The sequence below is a fragment of the Eurosta solidaginis genome, chromosome 1 (assembly GCF_040869045.1).
Source record: "Eurosta solidaginis isolate ZX-2024a chromosome 1, ASM4086904v1, whole genome shotgun sequence".
Classification (NCBI taxonomy): Eukaryota; Metazoa; Arthropoda; class Insecta; order Diptera; family Tephritidae; genus Eurosta; species Eurosta solidaginis.
In genome coordinates, this window is record NC_090319.1 from 355,834,218 (window position 1) to 355,859,268 (window position 25,051).

Here is a 25,051-nt window from a genome sequence, read left to right on the forward strand (position 1 = left end):
CCACGGCTCTCCAACTCCTTCTTCAGTTGCTGGATCTTCAATTCACTGAACTTTGCCATGTCCTTGTCCTCTGGAATTTATTCAACAATTCCTCTTCTGACACCAATTGTAACGAATTTACTGCAATTCCCTTATTTGCAATCTTCTGACAACGCTCGTATCACTAAACTGTTGAATAAATAACTCCAATATTGAATAATGGAAAAATGGCCTTTATTAAAGTACTTCACAATACACTTATACTTTGCAACGAATAGCTTGCTTAATAACCAAACTGATTGATAGCTCAAATGAAACTGATTTCTCGCCTCTACTGTCGCGCCTTTTATACTTTATGATTTCTCATTGCATACTGCTAGGCTTTTCCATTCCAGAACTTACTAGTTAGTTATCAGCTACAAAATTGCCAGCTACAACTACGTTTATTACTCTCATTTGAGTAATACTTGCACAAATTATTGCCCTCTCTTGTGACAACTCAGATAAGATATATACATGTGTTTGTGCATTGCTTCTCTGCTGCTCGTATACGTACATATGTGTAGACGCAATTATTGATTCGTTTATATAGATCAGGGCTATTCATTTCATAGCACAATTGTGCCCTCTCAATTCACAATCATATGATTCGCTCTGTCGTCGTTAATTGAGTTAGTCGTCGCTTGGCACTTGGCGTAGCAACATCGGTGGTGGGTATCGGCTGAGCGGTATCAAAATATGTATGAAAAATTATGCGCGATACATATGCTTGTTGTTAGCTCGTTGCTTGCTAGTAAGCGACTAAATGAAAAATCAATTCACCCGCACGATTGCGCTCTCACTAATACAGGTGCACTTTCAGTTTTGAATAGCCCTGATGTAGATACATAATGATTTATTTATGGATGTGCATGATATCACTGTTTAGCATCGGCTTAGAGATGGCAGTACCCCTTAGTGTTGCTAATATTGTAGCAATACGATATCGAAGAAGAACGAGTAACAAATGATCGAATTGCATATTCGTAAGTTGGAAATTTATGCTTTTGAAATTATTTATAACATGATTTTTCTAATGAAAAGTTAAACAAGTAAAGCTGTCTAAGTTCGGGTGTAACCGAACATTATATACTTAGCGTGAGCTTCAATTGCACATTTCATTTCAGATAAATTACTTTTCTACATAGCACGTGGCACCGCCCGTTTAAAAAAAATGTTTCCCCATTTTCTCTTACAATGAAACTTAATAAGTGAAATATCATTGATTCAAACCAATTTTTTGCTAAGTTATAGCTTATTATTTTCGTCTACGACCCTTTTAAAAATCTTTTATATAAAAGTGGGCGTGGGCTTTAACCGATCTCGTCCATTTTTTCTAGAAATATTTCCTGCTATAGGGAAAATTTGTGTACCCAAATTTATTACGATCCGTTAATTTTTCTTCGAGTTATGGCTCCCGAAACATAGAAAATTGCTTAGTCATAAAAGGGGCGGTGCCACGCCCATTTTTTATAATTTGAAGTTTTCCTATTTGTTGTTATAAATGCACTTGGGAAATAAAATACCATTGATATAAAGCTCTTTTTTGCAAAGATATAGCTTATTTTATTCGTCCACGAACATTTTAAAAATACTGTATATAAAAGTAAATAACTCCGACATATTCACGTACTTGGCAATGAATTCAAGTAGCCAGTTTTGATATTTTTATATACAAGTGGGTGTGACTTTAATTCGATTTTAAAACTTTTTCCGTCGACATATACAAATACAAATATGAATTTCGCTTACCAATTTGCAAAAATATTTCTCAAAGTATGTGCGAGTTATCGCACTTGAAAGTTCAAAAAATCTTATTTGGAGAGTAGTTGGTGCCACTCCCATTGTCCAAAAAAATTATGTGGATCAACTACATGCAATGTCAGTAATTTACGTGCCAAGTTGACCGATTACGACCATTTCTTTTTTTGGAAAGCTTTCCTATCATAGCAGAATGCGGTTTACCAAATTTCACTCTAATAGTTCTATTGGAACGAAATTTATTGCAAAAATCCACTGCAAGTTCACCATTTATACTACGAGATTTTCGATCTAGTTTGTTTATGATAAATTTCTAGTATTATTAACAGAGATTTTCAAAAGTCCATAAGGTTTTAAATTTTAGGAATCCGGGAGAATCGATTGGTACCAATTTTTTTTTTTTAATTCGGATAAGCTATTTCTTTGTTATCAAGCGGGACTTTTATTTCGGCCTTAAAAAATAAAAGTCTTGATTTAACTTTTATTTCGGGACTTTTATTTTTAAAAGTCCGAGTTTATCTAGTTCAATCGGACTCAAAAAATAAAAATCCGAAAATAATTTTTATCTTGATCCAAATATATTTAAAGTCCAAAATTAACAGTTTTGCAAGGACTGATATTATAAAAGGAATAACAGTTTCAGCCCCTGATTCAAACACTACCTTGTTTTTAGAAATTTCATTTTTGAAAAATTGTGGTCGTGGCTAGGTGTCAAAGTTATGAAAAATGCGTGAAAAATTACGGTAATAGGTACATTTGAGCTGTGACAAATACGGAATGGCTCAACCGATTTCAAAGATCTTGGTACCATTGGAAAGGTATTCAGATCGGCTTTCGAAAACATACACCGTAAAAATTTATTAATACACTCAAAATTTTTTTTTCTAAAATAAAATTTTAATCTTGAAAAAAACTTCAAAGGCCAAGCGTTTTAAAATAAAATATATTTTTTTAGAAAGGTCTATTTAATATATATAACATATCCAAAAACTAAAATGGCGTATTTTTTCTTTTTTAAATTTTAAGTAAATGCATCTCTTTATTTTTGATATTATGGTACTTTAGAGCTGTGATAACTACGGAACGGCGATTTCAAAGATCTTGATACCATTGGAAAGGTATTCGAATCGGATTGCGAAAATATAAACTGTAAAAAAAATTTATTACACTCAAAAATTTTTTGTTTCAAAAATATAATTTTAAACTTGGAAAGAAATTCAAAGGCCAAGTTTTTAAAATAAAATATATTTTTATTAGAAAGGTCTATTTAATATATATAACATATCAAAAAATTAAAATGGCGTTTCTTTCCTTTTTTTTTATTTTAAATGCATCTCTTTATATTTTCATATCATGGTAATTTTGAGCTGTGATAACTGCGAAATGGCTCTAGCAATTTCCAAGATCTTGGTACCATTGGAAAGGTATTCTAATCGGCTATCGAAATCGTACATTGAGAAAATTTTTATTAAACTGAAAAGCATTTTTTGTTTGTTTTTAAATGCTTGATCTTTGTAATTTTTTTTCAAGTTTAGTTTTTAAAAAACTTAAAAAAATGGTTTTTCAGCGAAATAAAAATTCTTACAGTATACGTTTTCGAAAGCCTATTCGTTACCTTTCCAATGGTACCAATATCTTTGATCGGTTGAGCCATTCCGTAGTTATCACAGCGCAAAAGTACCTATTACCGTCATTTTTCACGCATCTTTCACAACTTTGACACTTTGCCACGTCCACAATTTTTCAAAAATGCAATTTCTAAAAATGAGGTTGTGGTTGTATAGGTAATGTATGCAAAATTTCATCAAAATCTGAGGGGGTCGGGTTCAATGCATATTGATATGAAATTTATCAGATATAACATGAGTGTTTTTAAAATTATACCATATCGCACACTAACTACAAAAGAGTCACAACTTGAAAAATGTAAATGTTCAGGAGAAAAGAAAAACGGTTTATGTGAAAACGTCTGTAATGTTATACTCAAATCCAGTTTTACAAAGAAGGAGATCTTCATTATAAAATGAATTGACGAAATTTGTTGTAATTATTTATTTACGGACAAAATATATAGCAATTTTGAATAACGACTATTTATGACAATTATATATGACAATTATTTCATCAAAAAAACGCACATTTCACAATAATACAAGCAAATATACTTACTATTTACGTATAAAAAGACACAGTTTTAATTAACACACAACAAAGTTACAACTTTTTGGCAACAATATAGCCAGAATTTAAAATAATACGCTTTATGTGTAAAAAAAAAACTATTCACTTGTTCTTAAGCACATTGGCACAACTAAAAATATTACTCATTAGTTCATACAGCGCAAGAGATGCAATCAACACCAAAACTGGCATAACGGTAATTTTCCAGTTAAAGAAGAATATAATGACAACGAAATTTAAGGGGCAGTTAGAGATGTGTACTGTGAATTGGATTATCGAAAAAAACCGATTTTTTTAAATTTTAAGTTATGACTCGTTTGTAGTTAGTGTGCGATATGCTCCATCCAATACAGAGCAACAAATGCATAATGTATACAATTCTTAATTAACACCAGACATAATATATTAAATACGAATATTTTAATTTACATACATTTGCTCATAGAACTCATATATTTCGCAAGTTAAAACTTAGAACATTAGTGCTAAGTATGTATGTTAAATGTCGTATGATTAAATTACATAGCAGCATATTCATAGTTAAAATTAAGTACTTATGTATATTTAATCAAAACTTACTTTATATGCGTGCTTAATTTTGACTTTGAATATGCCCCATACTTAGCTAGATTACAATAAAATATTTTAACTGGGTATCTGAAATAACACTACACAGGTAGATAAATTAAAAACTACATTCTGTTTTCACATTTAATTTGTATGAAATTTGTGAGACTTCGATGTAACGTTAACATACGGTTTGACAGCTGAGTGTTCGCTTTGGCAGATGAATTCAAATGTAGAGCATAGAGCGAAGTATAAATAGCACACTTACACTCATGGACAAAATTATAGGTGTACACAGCTTTGTTTCTATATCATTACAAGATTTTGCGAATGAAAACAAATTTTGTGTGGTAATATTAATAACTTTAGTTACTTATCCTAATTATATGAAAATTATTATAATTCAACCATTTCAAAGAAAACTGTATTATAATAAAAAAATTGTCGTTGATCAAAATAATAGGTGTATGAAACATTTCTTAAAAATCAAAGTACACCATTGCAATATATGACGCTATTACCGTTTACAACTCAACTTAGTTGGGTTGTAATTAAAACAACTCAACTTTAAGACAACTCAACTCCTGTTTGGTATTACGAATTACAACTTATTTCAGTTGAAATTGAATTGAGTTGCCAACTTCAGAAAGTGATAATTTGACAGATAAATAAACAGCTGATCAATTTGTGGCAGAAATTTAAGCATTTTCAAATGTGATTTTTTTATTAATATTATATGAAGTCTATTTTATAATGACAAAAATATTGGTGATTGACATTTCGCGAATACGGAAAACATTCGCGTGATCATTCCAATCCCTTGGAACTACCAAGCACCAAGTATGAAAATGTTTAAGTGACAAACAAATAATGAGTTTCATATGAAGTTATTTTGCAGATTTGAAAGGAAGCATTTTACTCAGTACTAAACAAAATTAAGGACCATTTCCGCATACGCGTTCGTATTTTAAAATTATGCGCCATACTCCGATTCGTTGCTGTCGGCAGCTATCAAATATGATGTGGAAATGATTTTGGTGTTGGACTGGTTTTAGATATTATTGAGGAGAATATTTGTGCGAAGTAGATTAAAACCCAAACAGAAAAAACTGTATTTTACTCAAATAGGATTCCCAGGAGTAGTGATAAGTATCAATGGGACTCGCATAATTATTTCACCTATTTTGGCTGCATCCGAACTGCGGCCAGCCTCGTCCAACTAAAGTCAAAAAGTTATTCAATGTAATTGTTTAAACGTTGTTTTTTCTAGAAATGTGTACAAAATTGTTGATTATTGTTTGATTAAAAAAGGTTTAACTACCGGCTTTAAATGTTTTGCTTTTTTTTTGGTAACGTTTTATAAGCCCGTGCACCATCTAACTCTTATCAAAGGTGGTATCAAAAGACGGGTTTCCATCTCCGTTTTTAGGATTCGAGAGCGGAAATTAAAAATTTTATTTCTTTTGAAAGATATTTACAAAGACCCACAAAATGGCCCGAGAGGGTCCGAAATATGAGGCCCGTTCAACAGTTTTTTTTACACAGAACATCTTTCTGCGTTGGCGGCCTTTGGCCGCGATTCGTAAAAATAACTCTGGTTGGGTCGAACACCTTTCTGCATAGCTGTGTACAAAAAATCAGGCAAAATACAACAACCACATGAAATTAGATTTGATTAGAAATCAAATTTTTAATTTTTGTGGTAATTCTTTACGACAGCATGACACTGCTAATACGTGTCCAAAAATATCGAGAGAGATATTAAACGATGCGTCTTGGCATCAGTATTAATAATCCGAAGGCGGAAAATAAAAATTTTAACTCCTTCAAAAGATATTAAACAAAAACCGAAAAAAGACAACAACATTACAACAACCACATGAAAATCGCCAACTTCAACTACAAATATCTCCGGACAAGAGATAAAATGTTTCTTTTCCGCCTTCGGATTATTGTTCTCGAGATTAATACGCGTCTCGATATTTTTGGACGCGTATTAGCAGTGTCGTGCTGTCGCAAAGAATTACAATTTTTGTTTTCGTATTCTGAAATCGGAGGTCGAAACGTGTCTTTTGATATCAACTTTGAAAATCTTTGTTAAAAATTAGGTGGTGAACCGTCTTCTAAAACGTAACATTTTTTCAAAACAACTGCAAAATTTCATGAGACAACTGTTAGTAAGCAGTTGTAAGATTTTCACGTCTTTGACAACTACACCAACACAAGGTTGTAAACGGCAATGCCACAAAAAGTTGTAAGACTAGACAACTCAACCGAAATTTTTTTTGACAGGTTGAGTTTTAATCTGTAATACCAAATTGCGAAATTTCAACTCAACCAGAGTTGAGTTGTAAACGGTAATAGGGGCAATAATTCCTTACACCACTGTTTTCTTATTCACCGGTATCTCCTCCATGTTTTGTATAACTTTGCCTATTCTATTGGACATGGCTTTGAATAATTTTTGGCAGGTTTCCAATGGAGTGCTATCCCATCCCAATCTCTCGTCTTCTGCCAAAATATTTCGCTTGTTTTGAAATGAAAAGGACGCCAATCTTTTCATAAGGCCGCTCCACAAGTTTTCAATCGGGTTGAGGTCAGCGGATTCACCTGGCCATTGCACACATGTGACAATTCCATTTCTGAACCACTCAGATACCAACCGGAAAGTATGTTTTTTATCGTTATCTTGGCGATAACTCAATCTGAGTGGGGTGTTTTCCTCCGCATATGGCAGCTTAACATTTCGCAAAATATCCCTGTACTCCACGGTACACATACAGAAGAGACAAGCTTTTGCCCCTGTACATCAGCATTGGTGCGGTCCCATTGAATAAAAAAACTGGCGAAATATTTTATTCAGTGTCGAAGTCTAGATTAATTTGTGTGGATATGTCTCCAACAGTACAGTACATGGCCCAAAGGGCAGAGTTTTTCGTCTTGATACTCCAAAAGAACAAATAGGCACGGAAGAGGAAACATATGTAATGGTAGAGAGATCTTTCTCTTGGTAAGGTGTGGGTGCTTTATTTTGGATAAAGGCCGCAATGACCACTGAGGACTACAGGGATATCTTGTGAAATGTTAAGCTGCCTTATGCGGGGAAAAACACCCCACTCAGATTGAGTCATCACCAAGATAACGACACAAAACATACTTTCCGGTTGATATCTGAGTGGTTCAGAAATGGAATTGTCACATGTATGAAATGACCAAGTCAATCCCCTGACCTCAACCCTATTGAGAACTTGTGAAGTGACCTAAGAAGAAGACTAAAGTCCTTTTCATCTCAAAAGAAGCGAGTTATTTTGGCAGAAGACGAGGGATTGGGATGGGATAGCACTTCATTGGAAACCTGCCAAAAATTAATTAAACTCGTGACCAATGGAAAAGGCAAAGTTATACAAAACATGGAGAACCCAGTGATTAAGAAAACAGTGGAGTAAGGAATTATATTGCAATGGTGTATTTTGATTTTTAAAAAAAGTTTCACACAGATATTATTTTGGCCAACGACATTTTTTTATTATAATACAGTTTTCTTTGAAATGGATGAATTATAATAATTTTCATATAATTAGGATAAGTAACTAAAGTTATTAATATTACCATACAAAATTTGTTTTCATTCGCAAAATCTTTTAATGATATAGAACCAAAGCTGTGTACATATATTATTTTGTCCATGAGTGTATGAGTGAAGTCTTGCTCTAACTCGTTTTAGGAGTTTAATGAGAGAGATTTGATTCAAACAATTGCTAAGATAAGGAATTTTCGAATCAACAACAATTTTTCTATGCTCAATTTTTTTTTGTTATATCTAATCAGCATATTAGTATAGACAATTTTATTGAAAAAAGCATGTTTTAAAGAACTCGGCGAAAGTGTTATTATCAGTTTCTCATTTTCCAATGCTCGTCTTATAGAGGTGTCATTGCACAAATCACCCTGTTGGCTGCCAGTTGGAAAACGCGCTATCTCGGGATGTTTTTGAAAAACAACCATTTCAGGTTTACCTCAGAATTCTTGCATATCTCACATCATGTACTACACTTATGTATATAGGGCATTATCGAAAAAACTGAGATTGAGCGTTTTTGAACAAGGACGTTCTTCAAACAAATTCTGCAAAAGTGCGTTTCCCAAAGTTTTGCTGAGTAAGGGTGATTTTTCACTCAGCAGTCAAAATATAGAATGATAATATCAATTGTGAATAAATGAATATATTTTTAAAAACCATTTCGACAGCGCGTTAATATCGTATCGATAAGCATTTGAAACCACTCTGTTGAAAATTCACAATAATCAGCCGTATGGAATAATTTCACTTTATCTTCCGTCGTCAGCGTAGAGCACAAATAGTAATTTATAACAGTTTCAGTTAATTCGGCATGATAATTACGCAGAGACCATTCCAATACGTTCAAACAATTTTTATCATCCAAAAGGCCAATTAACATTTGTTGTAAGAATACTTCCATTTCGTTTATAATATAAACCCGTGCCATTTCAAAAGCTTCTAATATGGCTTGATAATAACCTGGTGGCGGTATATTATATTTCTTTTTTTGTGAGCGACGCACAATCAAATTAAGAAAGTAACGCAAACCACTCACAGAGCATGTACGCAAATGTATTTCACCTTCGTTACGCTCTCGAAAATCACTATTCAACATAGTATTGAACACTTCACTTGTTTTACATAGTAATTCCCTATTGAATTCAACAATTTCTTCAATATCCTCAACATTCGCTGGAATATGTGCATCCGATTTTTGTTGGGGCGCTGTCGTCTTTGTATGATGCACCACAAAACGCATATCACAATGGTCGTGTAAGCGTTTTTCTTGGTTATCAACAAATTCTTCATAACGATCACTGCCCCTCAAATTTTCATTGATACGCGGCACTTGTATGTTTAGCGTATATTTTGACATTGATGTAAGTGCATCTACGGCTTCTGCTGTAAATTCATCACTTTTGCCTTTTAAGATAATTTGCAGCAATAATGTAAGTGCATTCCCATCGTTAAGGAACTGATATAATAAGCGTTGATTTTTTATAATATAAGCTACTGTTATGGCGGCGCGATTCTGCGCTTCTAAGTCGTCGCTGCGTAGAAACCGTGCTAATTCTGCCTTGCCATAATTCGATTCGCCGACACAGGTGAGGGTAAGTAGGAAACCGAAACCGTCCTTGTGCATCTAAAAAAAATGTATTGTTAAATACGGTGATTCAGAAAATGGTGTATATAAAAAATAATTATTTAATTCACAAGTTGTCCTATTCATTGTATGTGCTATGATTTGATCAAATTTAATAATGACAAGTAAAGGTGTCTAAGTTCGGGTGTAACCGAACATTATATACTCAGCGTGAGCTTCAATTGCACATTTCATTATCTTACAATAAAACTTGATAAATGAAATATAATTGTAGTGGTCTTTAATCGATCCCGTCCATTTTTACTATAAATATTTTCTACTACAAGGAAAATTTGTGTACCCAATTTTATTACAATCCGTTAATTTTTCTTCGAGTTATGGCTCCCGAAACATAGAAAATTGCTTAGTCATAAAAGGGGAGGTACCGCACCCATTTTCAAAAATTTTGGTGTTTTTCAATTTAATGTTATAATTTAATTTAGAGAGTAAAATTCTATTGAAACAAGGCTCTTTTTCGCTACGATATAGATTATTATTTTCATCTACGATCCTTTTAAAAATCTTTTATATAAATGTGGGCGTGGTCTTTAACCGGTCTCGTCCATTTTTTCTAGAAATATTTCCTGCTATAGGGAAAATTTGTGTACCCAATTTTATTACGATCTGTTAATTCTTCTTCGAGTTATGGCTCCCGAAACATAGAAAATTGCTTAGTCATAAAAGGGGCGGTACCACGCCCATTTGTTTAAATTTAAAGTTTTTCCTCTTTATTGTTATAAATCCAATTGCGAACCGAAATACCATAGATATAAAGCTTTTTTTTTACAAAGATATAGCCCAGGCGCGTATTCAGGGAGGAGCGGGTCTGGGGGGTCAACCCTCCCCCCGAAATTTCCGAAAATTAAAAAATATACGTCTGGGCTGGCTCTACTCAACATCCACTCTACTATTGAAGTAACTCATGAAGAAATCCTAAACAAAATGGCAAAACAAACAAGAAAAATAAACATTGTTTTGTAGAAAGAAGAAAAATTTCAAATAAATAAAAGTATAAATATGTAATATGTAAAAAAATAAATATGTGTATATTTACAGGTAATTATTATTTACTGACACTTTGGCCAAACCCATCCCCCCCCCGAAATTTTTTTCTGGCTACGTGCCTGATATAGCCTATTTTAGTCCTCCATGACCCTTTTTAAAACCTTTTATATAAAAGTGGGCGTGGTCCTTAACCGGTTTCGTTAATTTTTCTTCAAAGCATTCCTTATAGTTAAGGCAACCACTCTGGCGAATTTTGTTACGATAGGTTAGGTTAGGTTGAAGTGGCTGCCTCCGCTGTCCAAACGGAGACTCACGTAGGCCGTTGTGGCCCGTTGTGCTACCACGCGGGGCGCCCCTATTACCTATTTCCCTACATCCGAAGAAGAATGTTTAGACCCCAGTGAGGCTAAACCAGCGCGTTTGTCTGATGAAACGCAAGCTGTCGTTTGTGTTTGCAAATTCAAGCTCCGCAAGGCACCCAAAGGATTAGACGTGCAATTGCGCTTCCCAAGGCAGTCGGTTCTATGTACCGGAGTGACTCGGGATTTTTCCCGACCAAGGACTGTCATTTCAGTGTGACCCCATCTAATTTGTTTCGTCCCTCCCACAAATTGTCATCCTCCCAGCAGCTCCTTGCAAGCAGGACTGCTCCATATTCTCTTACTTCGGGAAGGCATCGAATCCAATCCGGGTCCGTCTCCTGACCCCGGTCCTGAGAAATGGTTTTGCTGCATCTGCCGGAAAAGAATCTTTTTAGGACGGTCATACTCTGTTCAGTGTGTCTCGTGCAAGGGATGGTTGCATCGGACAGGTTGTTCTGGGTTTGATCCCAAAACCCGACGTCCACGTAACTTTTATAAATCTTTTGTGGCTCCTTGCTGTTCACGCCCAAGGGCGTCCCGTAGTCTACGCCTAAGCGCCCCCCCACTACCTTCCAGCAGCCCCGCTGCTCAGCAAGCCACAACAAGTACCCGCTGCTGTTCGCGCCCCACGGCGCCAACAACTCAAACAGTTGATACCGCTCATAACTACTACCTTCGTAGTAGAGTTGGTAGCAATGCTGAGCATCAGCCCCTGCCCCCGTCTTCTCCCCCCCCTCTTTTCCGGCAGCAATCGTGCAGGTCAGGGAAGCAGACTCTTAGTCCCTACCTCCGTTTGCACCGTCTGCCAGCACAGAATATATAGGTTTGCGACATCCGCCCAATGCAGCTCCTGCCTTGGGTGGTGCCACTTTCCTGATGTTCTGGTCCCCGCGACGGAAACCCCCCGACGGGTTTCATCGCGCCATGTTGCCAGGTCGCAAACCCAAATCATCCGGGTACCCCAATGCTTGCCCAAGGACGCCCAGTCCCAGGCGTAGTCACCCGTCACTTACCCCCAGAGTGGCGGCGTCTCCCCTTATGCACTTCAGAATTCTGCAGTTAAACTGTAATGGACTAACTGGGAAGATTACGGAGATAGTCGATTTCATGAAGCGGCACAACATCCGCATTGCTGCGATTCAAGAGATTCTGCATTGCAGACCTGCTCTGGGTATAATGTCCACAGGAAAGACCGCGAGAGCGGAAATGGAGGCGGTCTCGCGTTTATCATACACCACTCTGTGCAATATTATATATTTGATCCTGGCATCGACCGCAGGGACAATGTCTTAGAACGTCAAGGCCTATCTGTCCGGTCAGGCGATGCAAACCTAGAAATCATCAACATCTACATCCCTCCTGCCACCTGTTGCCCCAGTGGATACCGCCCTAATATCAGGGCCTTACTCACTGGCAACAATCGCATTATCTTAGGCGATTTCAATGCCCATCATGATCTATGGCATTCAAACTTGCGGGCGGACAGTAGGGGTGAGATGTTGGCGGATCAAATAGAAGAAACGACGTTCTGCACAATAAACGGAGACGCCCCCACACGTATGGTAGGAAGCTATCACAGCTCGCCAGATATCTCAATCGTGAGCGCAGAACTCGTAAAATGCGTCAACTGGCAGCCGATGGTAACATTGGCATCCGACCACCTGCCCATACTTATTTCGCTTGAGCGTACCGCCGACTTCATCGTCACTGAAAAACGCACTTTCATAAACTTCAGAAAATGAAAGTGGGAAGAATATAAATCCTTTACAGACAACCGCTTTGCTGCCCTCCCTATCCCGACTGATGCCCTCCAAGGGGAGCGTGCCTTCCGTAAGGTTATTGAATCCGCCTCGGCACATTTCATTCCCGTCGGGAGAATTCCCGAAATCCGGCCCCACTTCCCGGCGGAGGCCGCAAACTTAGCGAGAGAACGTGACCTTATAAGACAACTTGATCCAGGCGACCCCCAAATAAGGGATATAAACCAACGCATCAGATTGCTTGTGGATGAACACAAGCGGGCGAAATGGGAGGAGCACCTAAGAGGTTGTAACCTCTCTACCGGTGTGGGTAAACTTTGGTCCACCGTAAAATCCCTATCGAATCCGACTAAGCACAAAGACAAAGTTTCCATCGCCTTTGACGACAAAGTGCTGTCGGACGCGAAAAAATGCGCGAGCGCTTTCTGCCGACAATATATAATGCATCCTACGGTCGACAAAGATAGACGGAGAGCCAATAGACACGCACATAAACACAAATTCAGCGCGTCACCAATCACCATCACCGCTAAAGAGGTTGAGGACGCCATTGGTCGTGCTAAACCATCCAAAGCAGTGGGCCCAGACGGCATAGCCATGCCGATGCTTAAAAGCCTAGGGAAAGAGGGTTTCAAATATTTAGCGCATGTCTTCAACCTGTCTCTTTCCACCTTTGTCATACCTGAGAAATGGAAAATGGCCAAGGTGGTCCCGCTACTAAAGCCTGGGAAACCAGCTAATATAGGTGAGTCGTATCGTCCGATATATCTCCTATCGCCAGTGGCAAAGACGCTTGAAGCCATTTTGCTCCCTTATTTCCAAGCAAATTTGCAGCTAGCCCCTCATCAGCATGGCTTCAGAAAACTCCATAGCACTACCACCGCGCTAAATGCCATTAGCACCCAGATAAATTGCGGTTTAAATCAATACCCCCACTATAGAACAGTACTCGTAGCGCTAGACCTATCAAAAGCTTTTGATACGGTCAACCATGGCTCGTTACTGCAAGACCTGGAAGGGTCTACCCTTCCCCCATGTCTTAAAAGGTGGACCGCAAATTATCTGGGTGGTCGGCAGGCATCGGTGCAATTTAGAAACGAAACATCAAAACCAAGGAGAATTAAACAAGGGGTGCCACATGGTGGTGTCCTATCCCCACTTTTGTTTAATTTCTACATATCTAAGCTACCTTCACCACCGGAAGGAGTCACAATCGTTTCCTACGCCGATGACTGCACAATAATGGCCACAGGCCCAGGCCCAAAGATCGATGCGCTATGCAATAAAATAAACGGCTACCTCCCTGATCTCTCCAGTTTTTTCGCCTCGCGAAACCTGGCATTATCACCGATTAAATCTTCCGCGACCTTATTTACAACATGGACGTCCCAAATGTCGACCATTTTGAACATCCACGTCGATGGCACTACGCTACCGACTGTCCTACACCCCAAAATCTTGGGTGTGACGTTTGATCAGGATCTACATTTTGGTGAGCACGCAGCCGCAATTGTTCCGAGAATTCAGAGCCGTAACAAAATCTTCAAATCCCTCGCTGGCAGTACTTGGGGAAAAGATAAAGAAACGCTCATGACTACATACAAAGCAATTAGCCAGCCGATTACGTGCTACGCGTCACCCATATGGTCGCCAAGCCTAAAAATCACCCACTGGAAGAAACTACAGGCCTGCCAAAATACTGCTCTCAGAATCGCCACGGGCTGTCTTCTTATGTCCCCAGAACACCATCTGCATAATGAGACGGGAATACTCCCCATCAGGGAGAGAAATGAGATGCTGACCAAACAGTTCCTGTTGAATACCCAGAAACCTGGGCATCCCAACAGACATCTGATTGATGAACCAGCACCGCCTAGGGGCTTAACGAGTCATCTCCGTAGGCATTTTGAGGAAATACGGCACCTGAGAACCCAGCCGTATGAAGCGAAAAAATACAAGCAGGTCCTTGGTGAACTCCATAAACAGGCGTCGGACCTTTATGCCAGGAATTGCCCGGTGAATCCATTACTTAACGAAAATTATCCAAAACTCGCGGAAGAGGAACGCATACTCCCCAGGGAAACGCCTGTCACTCTTGCTCAACTTCGTTCTGGATACTGTAACAGGTTAAACTCTTACCTATCCAGAATCAACCCCGACATACAAAATGTATGCCCCGCTTGCAATGTGTCCCCACATGACACCAACCATCTTTTCATTTGTAATGTGGAACCAACGCCTCTAACACCCCTTTCCTTATGGTCCACCCCTGTTGAAACGGCAAGTTTCCTTGGACTCCCGTTAGAGGATATTGATGACAATTTGTGATCGGTCGCGGCTATTAGGTGGGGCGAGCATTGCTACAACAACAACAATGTGCAATTGCGCATAAAAATCGTAAAAATCAATCGACCGAAATTGAGAACACTTCGGTTTCCTTTCGACCAGAATCGCTTTGTTTAGCTTGGAAAATTTTTGATAGGAATTTTCGAATTAAGATTTGTTATACTAAATAAAGAAATAGTCCAGCAAAATGTTGTTATAAATCTTTCAAATAAAATGAATAATTTAACAAAACTTATTATTTTCGGATTTTTATTTTTTGAGTCCGATAGAACTAGTTAAACTCGGACTTTTAAAAATAAAAATCCGGAAAGAAAAGTTAAATCACACGAACAGTTTTTTTAAGCCGTTTCTTTGTTATCAAGCCGGACTTTTATTTTGGCCTTAAAAAATAAAACTTCGGATTTTTTTATTTCCGGACTTTTATTTTGAAAAGTCCGAGTTTAACTAGTTCTATCGGACTAAAAAAAATACAGATTTTACTTTTATATGTGACACACTTTTGTAATTTCATTAATTTAATTTTGAGATGGCATTCAATACTAAAATATTGTTTTTAAAGAATGCCTTACTTTTTCTTGCATTATAATGTTATCTGTTAGGTTAATATACTTATTTGTTTCATACATACTTGTGAATTTTGTAAGGAAAATGAATGAATAAATCTAAATCTTTTATGGAAAAAGTTCGAAAAATAAAAAGGATGCATGATTCGACATGATATTGCTATAGGGATACCTGGGAACTCAAACATTTTCACCTAGGACAATTTTTTGACCAGGACTTTTTCGACTCCGAAAAAAAAAATTATTTTTTTCCATCCCTGCTTAATAGGCTAATTACTTTCGATTCCGACTGCTCAGGGGTAACACTTTTCAAATCGACCAAATCTGGTCGGGATCGATATTCAGAACACCAATCCATTTCGATTCCGTATAAACTGGTCGGAATCGAAATCCAGAACAGGCCCGATAGTCTTTTCGGTAAGACGATATTTGCATACAGAAGCCGTGTTTTTTATAAATGTGGCAGACGTCAAACTTTTTAGTTTTTTTGTTTTTGAAATATTCTCAATACTCATTGTGGTAGATGCCGTAACTGTATGTACTGCAGAGCCAAAGGAACGGAACGTTCGTTTCACCGCAGCGTGTTAAACGATAACAAAATATCGTAAGAAACGTAAAGGTGAAACGAAAATGATAGGGAATACTATTGCTGGACGAAATCACTAAGAGGCGACTTATTCTTCTGTCGTTCCGAATGCATAATGATGCTCGTAATGCTGGAGACATTTCTCTTTAAAATTCCTGTTCTTCAACTTGTGAGAGTATACAGTTGAGTATATAATCATCGGTATCGCCCGAACTTAGACGTCCTTACTTCTTAAATTTATAAAACGATTTTTTTTATTTTTGGCTCAAATTTAAAAAATCCTGATTCGAAAATGGAGTACTCTGCCAATTGAAAATGCGTTATTATATATCTACATATATATATAAAATTAAAATTATGTATGTATTAGACTGGGTTGGTCCCCATACAAAAAAGAAGTTGCTAATGTCCCCCCCCCCCCTAAATTTGAAGATTATGTTGAGAGGGTTTTGGAAAATTTTTTTTTAATTTTTTTTGATCCTTCGAAATAGAGCCAAAAAGGTTTTTTCGTTGTAACTTGGTTATTTGACGTCCGATTTTTAAAATTGATATGTCATTATTTTGGCCTTGAGAAGCTTCACATTTCCGTTTAATGTCCTTTTAAGCTATGAAGTCGTTTTCACATGATTAGGTCAGCTAACAAAATTTTACCCCCCCCTAATGTATGTTTATTTCCTTACCAAACGAAAGTACTTCAAGAAAATGTTGCTTTGAAACCATATTACTAAAATAATAAACAAAGAAGTTATAGCACTTTCAATATTTATTGCAACTTTTATTTTTATTTTACCTGATTCTTATTATAGTTAGACCTGAAACTCATGATATTTTTGGAGGGAAAATTGCAGGTTATGCATTGAAAAGTTAATAAAGATATGCCAAATATCATGAATAGGGGAAGTCAAAAGTAAATAAGTGAGTCAAACTTGTTGTAAAATTTTGTTAGCTGACCTAATCATGTGAAAATGACTTCATAGCTTAAAAGGACATTAAACGGAAATGTGAAGCTTTTCAAGGCCAAAATAATGACATATCAATTTTAAAAATCGGACGTCAAATAACTAAGTTACAACGAAAAAACCTTTTTGGCTCTATTTCGAAGGATCAAAAAAAATTAAAAAAAATTTTTCCGAAACCCTCGGCATAATCTTCAAATTTAGGGGCGGACATTAGCAACTTTTTTTTCGACCCAGTCTAGTATGTATGTAGGCATAGATCGAGTTGCGTCCTAAACGGATTGACCGATCACAACCAAATTTGCACAACCCACTAGAAACCTTCCAAGGATGGTCATAGGCTAAAAATAATATCGATATATAAAAGGGGCGTGGCACCTCCCATGCAAAATGAATATTTATCATGCTGCATATCTCTAGCTATTTGGGGTTAAGTCCTAACACCTCCAGTAAAATGTGGAATTGGGGAAAAGGGGGCGTGGCACCTTCCCTACAAATGGGATTTTTATGAACTATGGTTGCCTTACAAACTTAGATTATTATAACAGCTAAAGTTTGACTACAGAGTTGTTTGGCTGTTATTCCTTTTGGTTGTTTAGTAATCTTCCGCCGTTAAAATTTTTTTGTTAACATCAGTCTATACACATCTCCTATCTATCTAATATATAAAATTCTTCTGTCACGGTTTTAGAGGCTGAACTCCTCCGAAACGGCTGAACCGATTATCATGCAATTTTGTGAGCGTATTGGTTAGGTCTGAGAATCGGCCAACGTCTACCTTTTTTTTCGCTACGTGTCTAGGGTCTTCAGATCAGAACGTGGACCCGGGTACCCCTAGAATGTTTTTATACAATATGGATATCAAATGAAAGCTGTTGATGAGTGCTATAGTACAGGATAATTTTCATACATCTGGGAGGCTAGGGTCTCGAGATATAGCCCAAAACGTGGACCCGGGTACCCCTAGAATGTGCTTATACAATATGTATATCAAATGAAAGCTGTTGATGAGTGCTACAGTACAGGATAGTTTTCATACAACTGGGAGGCTAGGGTCTCGAGATATAGCCCAAAACGTGGACCCGGGTACCCCTAGAATGTGCTTATACAAAATGTATATCAAATGAAAGCTGTTGATGAGTGCTACAGTACAGGATAGTTTTCATACAACTGGGAGGCTAGGGTCTCGAGATATAGCCCAAAACGTGGACCCGGGTACCCCTAGAATGTGCTTATACAATATGTATATCAAATGAAAGCTGTTGATGAGTGCTACAGTACAGGATAGTTTTCATACAACTGGGAGGCTAGGGTCTCGAGATATAGCCCAAACGTGGAACCGGGTCCCTAGAATGTGTTTATACAATATGGATATCAAATGAAAGCTGTTGATGAGTGCTATAGTACAGGATAATTTTCATACAACTGGGAGTTTAGGGTCTCGAGGTATAGCCCAAAACGTTGGCCCGGGTACCCCTAGAATGTGTTTATACAATATGGATATCAAATGAAAACTGTTGATGAGTGCTATAGTACAGGATAATTTTCATACAACTGGGAGGCTAGGGTCTCGAGATATAGCCCAAAACGTGGACCCGGCTACCCCTAGAATGTGTTTATACAATATGGATATCAAATGAAAGCTGTTGATGAGTGCTATAGTACAGGATAATTTTCATACAACTGGGAGGCTAGAGTCTCCAGATATAGCCCAAAACGTGGAGCCGGGTCCCTAGAATGTGTTTATACAATATGGATATCAAATGAAAACTGTTGATGAGTGCTATAGTACAGGATAATTTTCATACAACTGGGAAGTTAGGGTCTCGAGGTATATCCCAAAACGTGGACCCGGGTACCCCTATAGTGTGTTTATACAATATGGATATCAAATGAGCGCTGTTGATGAGTGCTATAGTACAGGATAATTTTCATACAACTGGGAGGCTAGAGTCTCGAGATATAGCCCAAAACGTGGACCCGGGTACCCCTATAGTGTGTTTATACAATATGGATATCAAATGAGCGCTGTTGATGAGTGCTATAGTACAGGATAATTTTTATACAACTGGGAGGATAATTTTTATACAACTGGGAGGCTAGGGTCTCGCGATATAGCCCAAAACATGGACCCGGGTACCCCTAGAATGTGTTTATACAATATGGATATCAAATGAAAGCTGTTGATGAGTGCTATAGTACAGGATAATTTTCATACAACTGGGAGGATATGGTCTCGAGATATAGCCCAAAACGTGGACCCGGATACACCTAGAATGTGTTTTTTACATTATGGGTATTAAATTGAAGCGGTTGATGTATGCTTTAGTACAGAGTAAGTTTTACACCGCTGGGTGACTACGGTCAAGAAATATAGGCCAAAACATGGACCAGGATACCGCTAGAATGTGTGTGTATTATGGATATCAAATGAAAGCTGTTGCTGGGAGCTTTGAAGTTCATTGTGATATTCGATTTAGTCGCATCAACCTGGCAAAACTGATAAATATGCATGCGAAGCCGAAACAAAGACATGAATTAACAATACCCACATACTTATTTGCATATGTCCTATTCGATTTGCCTGAAATTTCGTATATAAATTTGCCTATATTAGTATTTACGATGCTTTTTCCGGGAAGTATAATAGAGACGGACTGGGACTGGGATTAGGACTGGGACTGAGACTGAGACTCGGAGCGGGACTGGAACAAAATATATGCCACCCTCTGGGACTGGCAATAAGAGATGAAGAAGAAGGAGAGAAACTTGAGAGAAGAGAAAAGAGAGAAGGAGACTGAGACTGAGAAAGAGATAGAATGAGACGAAGATGGAGATGAAGCGAAAAAGACGGAGGGAGGAGTGAATAAAGGGATTAGGAAAAAGTGTAGAGGGGTAGGGCAGAGTTAGACGGAAAAAGCTTATTAAAATGGATGCAGATAGGCCAAATTTAGGGCAGAACAACGTCTGCCGGGTCTGCTAGTATATATATAAAGTTAAAATTATGAATGTTTGTATGTAGGTATAAATCGGGTTGCGCCCTAAACGGATCGGCCGATCACAACTAAATTTGAATCACCCACTAGAAACCTTCCAAAGATGGTCATAGGCTTAACATAACTTCAATATAAAGAAATGGAGTGGCACCTACCATACAAAAGGAATGTTTGATACAGCATAAATCTGGAAATATTCCAAGAACATTGAAATCCAGTAAAGAGTTAAATTGGATCAATCCCTAACACCACTAAGAAAATTAGGGGTGAGTAAGAAGGGGCGTGGCACCTCCCATACAAATGGAATAATGAAAATTGGTAAGGAGCTATATGACGTTATGTACTAAGAGCGCCAGTAATATGTGGAATTGAAAAAAAAAAAACAAGACAAATGGGACTTTCAGAACTATAGCTGCCTTAAAAACTTAGGCTATTTCTACACGTAAAGTTTGATTGCAGAGTTGGGTTTGGCTTTTCCTTTAGTATTCTTTTATGTTATCTTTAGGGTTGGTATTTTTGGAGACGCCTGGAGGAACCGGAAAAAAACATTTCTTTTTAATTTGATATTAATTGATGTAAAGCAAAAAGATAAATCACTATGGCAGTTGCTTTCTCAGATACCGCGTATACTAGGGCTCTTGGAAAAAGTCGACTTATTCGACTAGTCGGTCAACCGACTAACCGGTTGTAACCGTTTGCACGGTTTTTAACCGAATATAAATATTCAGTTAACCGTCTAGCAGCGATTAACCGACTACTCGCTTTGCTGCGACTAGTCGACTTTTGGCACATAATCGGTTACCATTAACCGAATATTTCATTTGAAATTTTTTCAAAATCACTTTCTAGAAATTTTGCGCTCCTCATACATATTCTGCATGGTAACAATATGCAGCATACTGTATTTTCCATATTGGCATGGTTGATGATGCTCAACCATATTTTTGTCACGATATTTACCTGTTTATATTAAATCTTCTTTTATAGGTATCAGGAGCACAAAATTTCTTGTAAGTGGATATGAAAAAACTTTTAAATAAATATTATGTAGGCAACATTTGGATTTTGCTTCAACCAAAATTTATTTTTTCAAAAATATAATTACCAGAAAGAAAGTTTTAACATATGTAAATACTTTTTTGATAGATTTTATCCACTAAATATATATAATTAAAGCAAGCAGAACAAGCCATGGGTCAGCATTTGCAAAAGGCAAAACATATGTCTATTAGTATAAGTTAGCTGTTATAAAGGTTTAGGAACTCTAACGCTTGCTCCTGTGGCCCAGAAATATGAAACATAAAGGCATTTCAAGCCTGTATGTGCGTGTGTCAATCAGTGGCAAAGTACGTTGGAAAGGAAATTTTTGAAAGACATGAGGTGTATATAGTGGCATTCCATATGAAAAGATAGGTCGACCTCTCCGATTTTCTTCAAATTCGAAGACATGTAGTATTTGACATCTAGAATATTGTGTGAAAATATTTTTTTTTTAAATTTTGAATATTTTGGATTATATTGGTAGTTGAAAATTTTTGAAAGCTTTTCTTTGAGTTAAAATATCTTTTAAACTATTAATTTTAGAAAAAATCTTTTACTACAAAAAGTCTTTAAAATTATTGAAGTTTATAAAAAAAATTTTATGTTCTCAAAATTTTGAAAAATAATATGATTGAATAAAATTTTTTTTCAGTGTAAAGTAATGAAGGATAGCACCGATTCTCTTTGAAAAAATTTAAAAGAAACTTGAATATGTTCTTAACCTACCCTTCACATTTAAAAGAATATTTTTTTTTGTTTTCTAAAAAAAAAAATTTTAAATTTTATGTGCAAATTAACTAACAAATTTTAAAACATATTTTATTTTGTTAAATAAAATATTAATATAAACATTTACTAAAAATACGGTTAAATAAAATATTAATATAAACATTTACTACAAATACGTGTATGTGTGTTATTCAATTAAAATGAAACATGTGTGTCTATTGGTGCATAAATGCACGAAAGAGGACATTCCTTTTAAGTGCTTAGATTATGGAGGGAACATTTCTCTGCTCTCCTAAATGGAGGCAATGATTCACCGCGCAGAGATGAGGAACCCGATCCCGCAATCGATGATGATGCAATATATGTCCCCCGCCCGATTATCACGAAGTTAGATTAGCAATAACCAGATTGAAAAACAACAAGGCCGTGTGCGCTGATGGATTGCCTGCGGAACTTTTCAAGTACGGCGGCGAGGAGTTGGTAAGGCGCATGCAGCAGCTTCTTAGCAAAATATGGGCAGACGAGTGCATGCCCGACGATTGGAATCTAAGTGTTCTTTGCCCAGTCCACAAGAAAGGGGATACTGCAAAATGCACCAACTATCGTGGAATCAGCCTTCTTAATATCGCATATAAGGTCCTTTGAAGTGTATTGTGCGAAAGATTGAAGCCCACCGTGAACCGGCTGATTGGACCTTATCAGTGCAGCTTCAGACCTGCTAAATCTACCATCGACCAGATTTTCACAACGCGCCAAATCTTGGAAAAACCCCGTCAAAAGAGAATCGACACACATCACCTCTTCGTCGACTTTAAAGCCGCCTTAACCAGCACGAAAAGGAGCTGCCTATATGCCGCTATGTCTGAATTTGGTTTCCACGCAAAACTTATACGGCTGTGCAAAATGACGTTAAGCAGCACCATCAGCTCAGTCAGAATTGGGAAGGACCTCTCCGAGCCGTTCGAAACTAAACGAGGTTTCAGACAGGGTGACCCCCTATCGTGAGATTTCTTTAATTTGATGCTGGAGAAAATTATACTAGCTGCAGAACTTAACCGCACTGGAACAATATTCTACAAAAGCGTGCAATTACTGGCATATGCTGATGATATTGATAGCATCGGTCTAAACACCCGCGCTGTTAGTTCTGCTTACTACAAACTGGAAAAAGAAGCGGTAAAGATGGGTTTGATGGTGAATGAGGACAAATCGAAGTACCTGCATCCATAATTGTACTTGGCAGCCATAATTTCGAAATAGTAAAAGACTTCGTTTATTTTGGAACCAGCATCAACACTAGCAACAACATCAGCACTGAAATCCAGCGAAGACTCAATCTTGCCAATAAATGCTACTTTGGACTAGGTAGGCAATTGAAAAGTAAAGTCCTCTCGGCGAATGAAAATCATACTCTACAAGTCACTTATCGTACCCGTCCTGCTATATGGGGCAGAAGCATGGACCATGAAAACAGCAGATGAAGCGGCTTTGGGAGTGTTCGAGAGAAAAGTTCTTCGAAAGATTTATGGACATCTACGCGTTGGCGATGGCGAGTACCGAAGAAGATTTAATGATGAGCTGTACGAGCCAAACGCAGACATCAACATAGTCCAGCGAATTAAAACGCAGCGGCTGCGCTTGCTAGGCCATGTTATGCGAATGAAAGATGATGCTCCGGCCAAGAAAGTGTTTCTATCGGAACCCGCCTATGGAAGCAGAGGTAGAGGGCAGCCCCCACTCCGTTGGAAGGACCAGGTGGAAAACTATTTAAACTCCCTTGGTGTGACCAATTGGCGACGGTTGGCGGAGCGAAGGAGCGACTGGCGCGCTTGTTGGACGGCCATAACCGTTTAGACGGTTAAGCGCCAATTAAGTAAGTAAGTAATGAATTGACTATTATCCTTTAGCTCTTTTTTCTCGCTCTTTTTTCATATGCTCAAGGAAGGCTTCCGATTAAAAATACTTTCTTAGATGGACGGCCATAACCATTTAGACGGTTAAGCGCCAGTTAAGTATGTAAGTAGTGAATTGACCATTATCCTTTAGATCTTTTTTTCTCGCTCTTTTTTCATTTGCTCAAGGGAGGCTTCCGATTAAAAATACTTTCTTAGATGGAGCTTCATCCTACATTCGCATAACATGGCCTAGCCAGCGCAGCCGCTGCGTTTTAATTCGCTGGTCTGCGTATGGCTCGTACAGCTCATCATTAAATCTTCTTCGGTACTCGCCATCGACAACGCGTAGAGGTCCATAAATCTTTCGAAGAACTTTTCTCTCGAACACTCCCAAAGCCGCTTCATCTGCTGTTTTCATGGTCCATGCTTCTGTCCCATATAGCAGGACGGGTACGATAAGTGACTTGTAGAGTATGATTTTCATTCGCCGATAGAGGACTTTACTTTTCAATTGCCTACCTAGTCCAAAGTAGCATTTATGGCAAGACTGATTCTTCGCTGGATTTTGGTTCCCAAAAAAACCAAGTCTTTTACTAATTCGAAATTATGGCTGCCAACAGTAGCGTGGTTACCAAGGCGCATATGCGCTGACTCTTTGCTCGATGAAAGCAGGTACTTCGTTTTGTCCGCATTCACCATGAAACCCATATTTGCCGCTTCTTTTTCCAGTGGGGTAAGCAGAACTTACGGCGTGGGTGTTCAGGTCGATGATATCTATACCATCAGCATACACCAGTAATTACATCATTTTATAGAATACTAGAAGACCCAGCAGACGTTGTCCTGCCCTAAATTTGTCCTATCCGCATACATTTTAATAAGCTTTTTCCGCCTGTCACTACCCTCCCCCCCTCTTCACTTTTTCCTAATCCTTTTATTTACTCCTCCCTCCGTCTTTTTCGCTTCATCTATCTCCATCTTCGTCTCATTCTATCTCTTTCCCAATCTCCTTCTCTCTTTTCTCTTCTATCAATTCCTTCTCATTCTTCTGCAACCCTTATTGCCTGTCCCAGAGGGTGGT

The 25,051-nt window shown here is 37.7% G+C and overlaps 1 protein-coding gene across 1 annotated transcript in view; it reads right to left on the reverse strand.

Moving 5' to 3' along the window:
- Positions 1-1,690: 1,690 nt before the first annotated feature.
- The window catches only part of Rnb (R and B), a 31,894-nt gene continuing 8,533 nt past the window's right edge, over positions 1,691-25,051 (reverse strand). Inside the window, exon 9 of the mRNA XM_067762731.1 lies at positions 1,691-9,731. Coding sequence (XP_067618832.1) covers positions 8,757-9,731 — 975 coding nt within the window. The 3' untranslated portion in view covers positions 1,691-8,756. The remainder of the gene's footprint in view (positions 9,732-25,051) is intronic.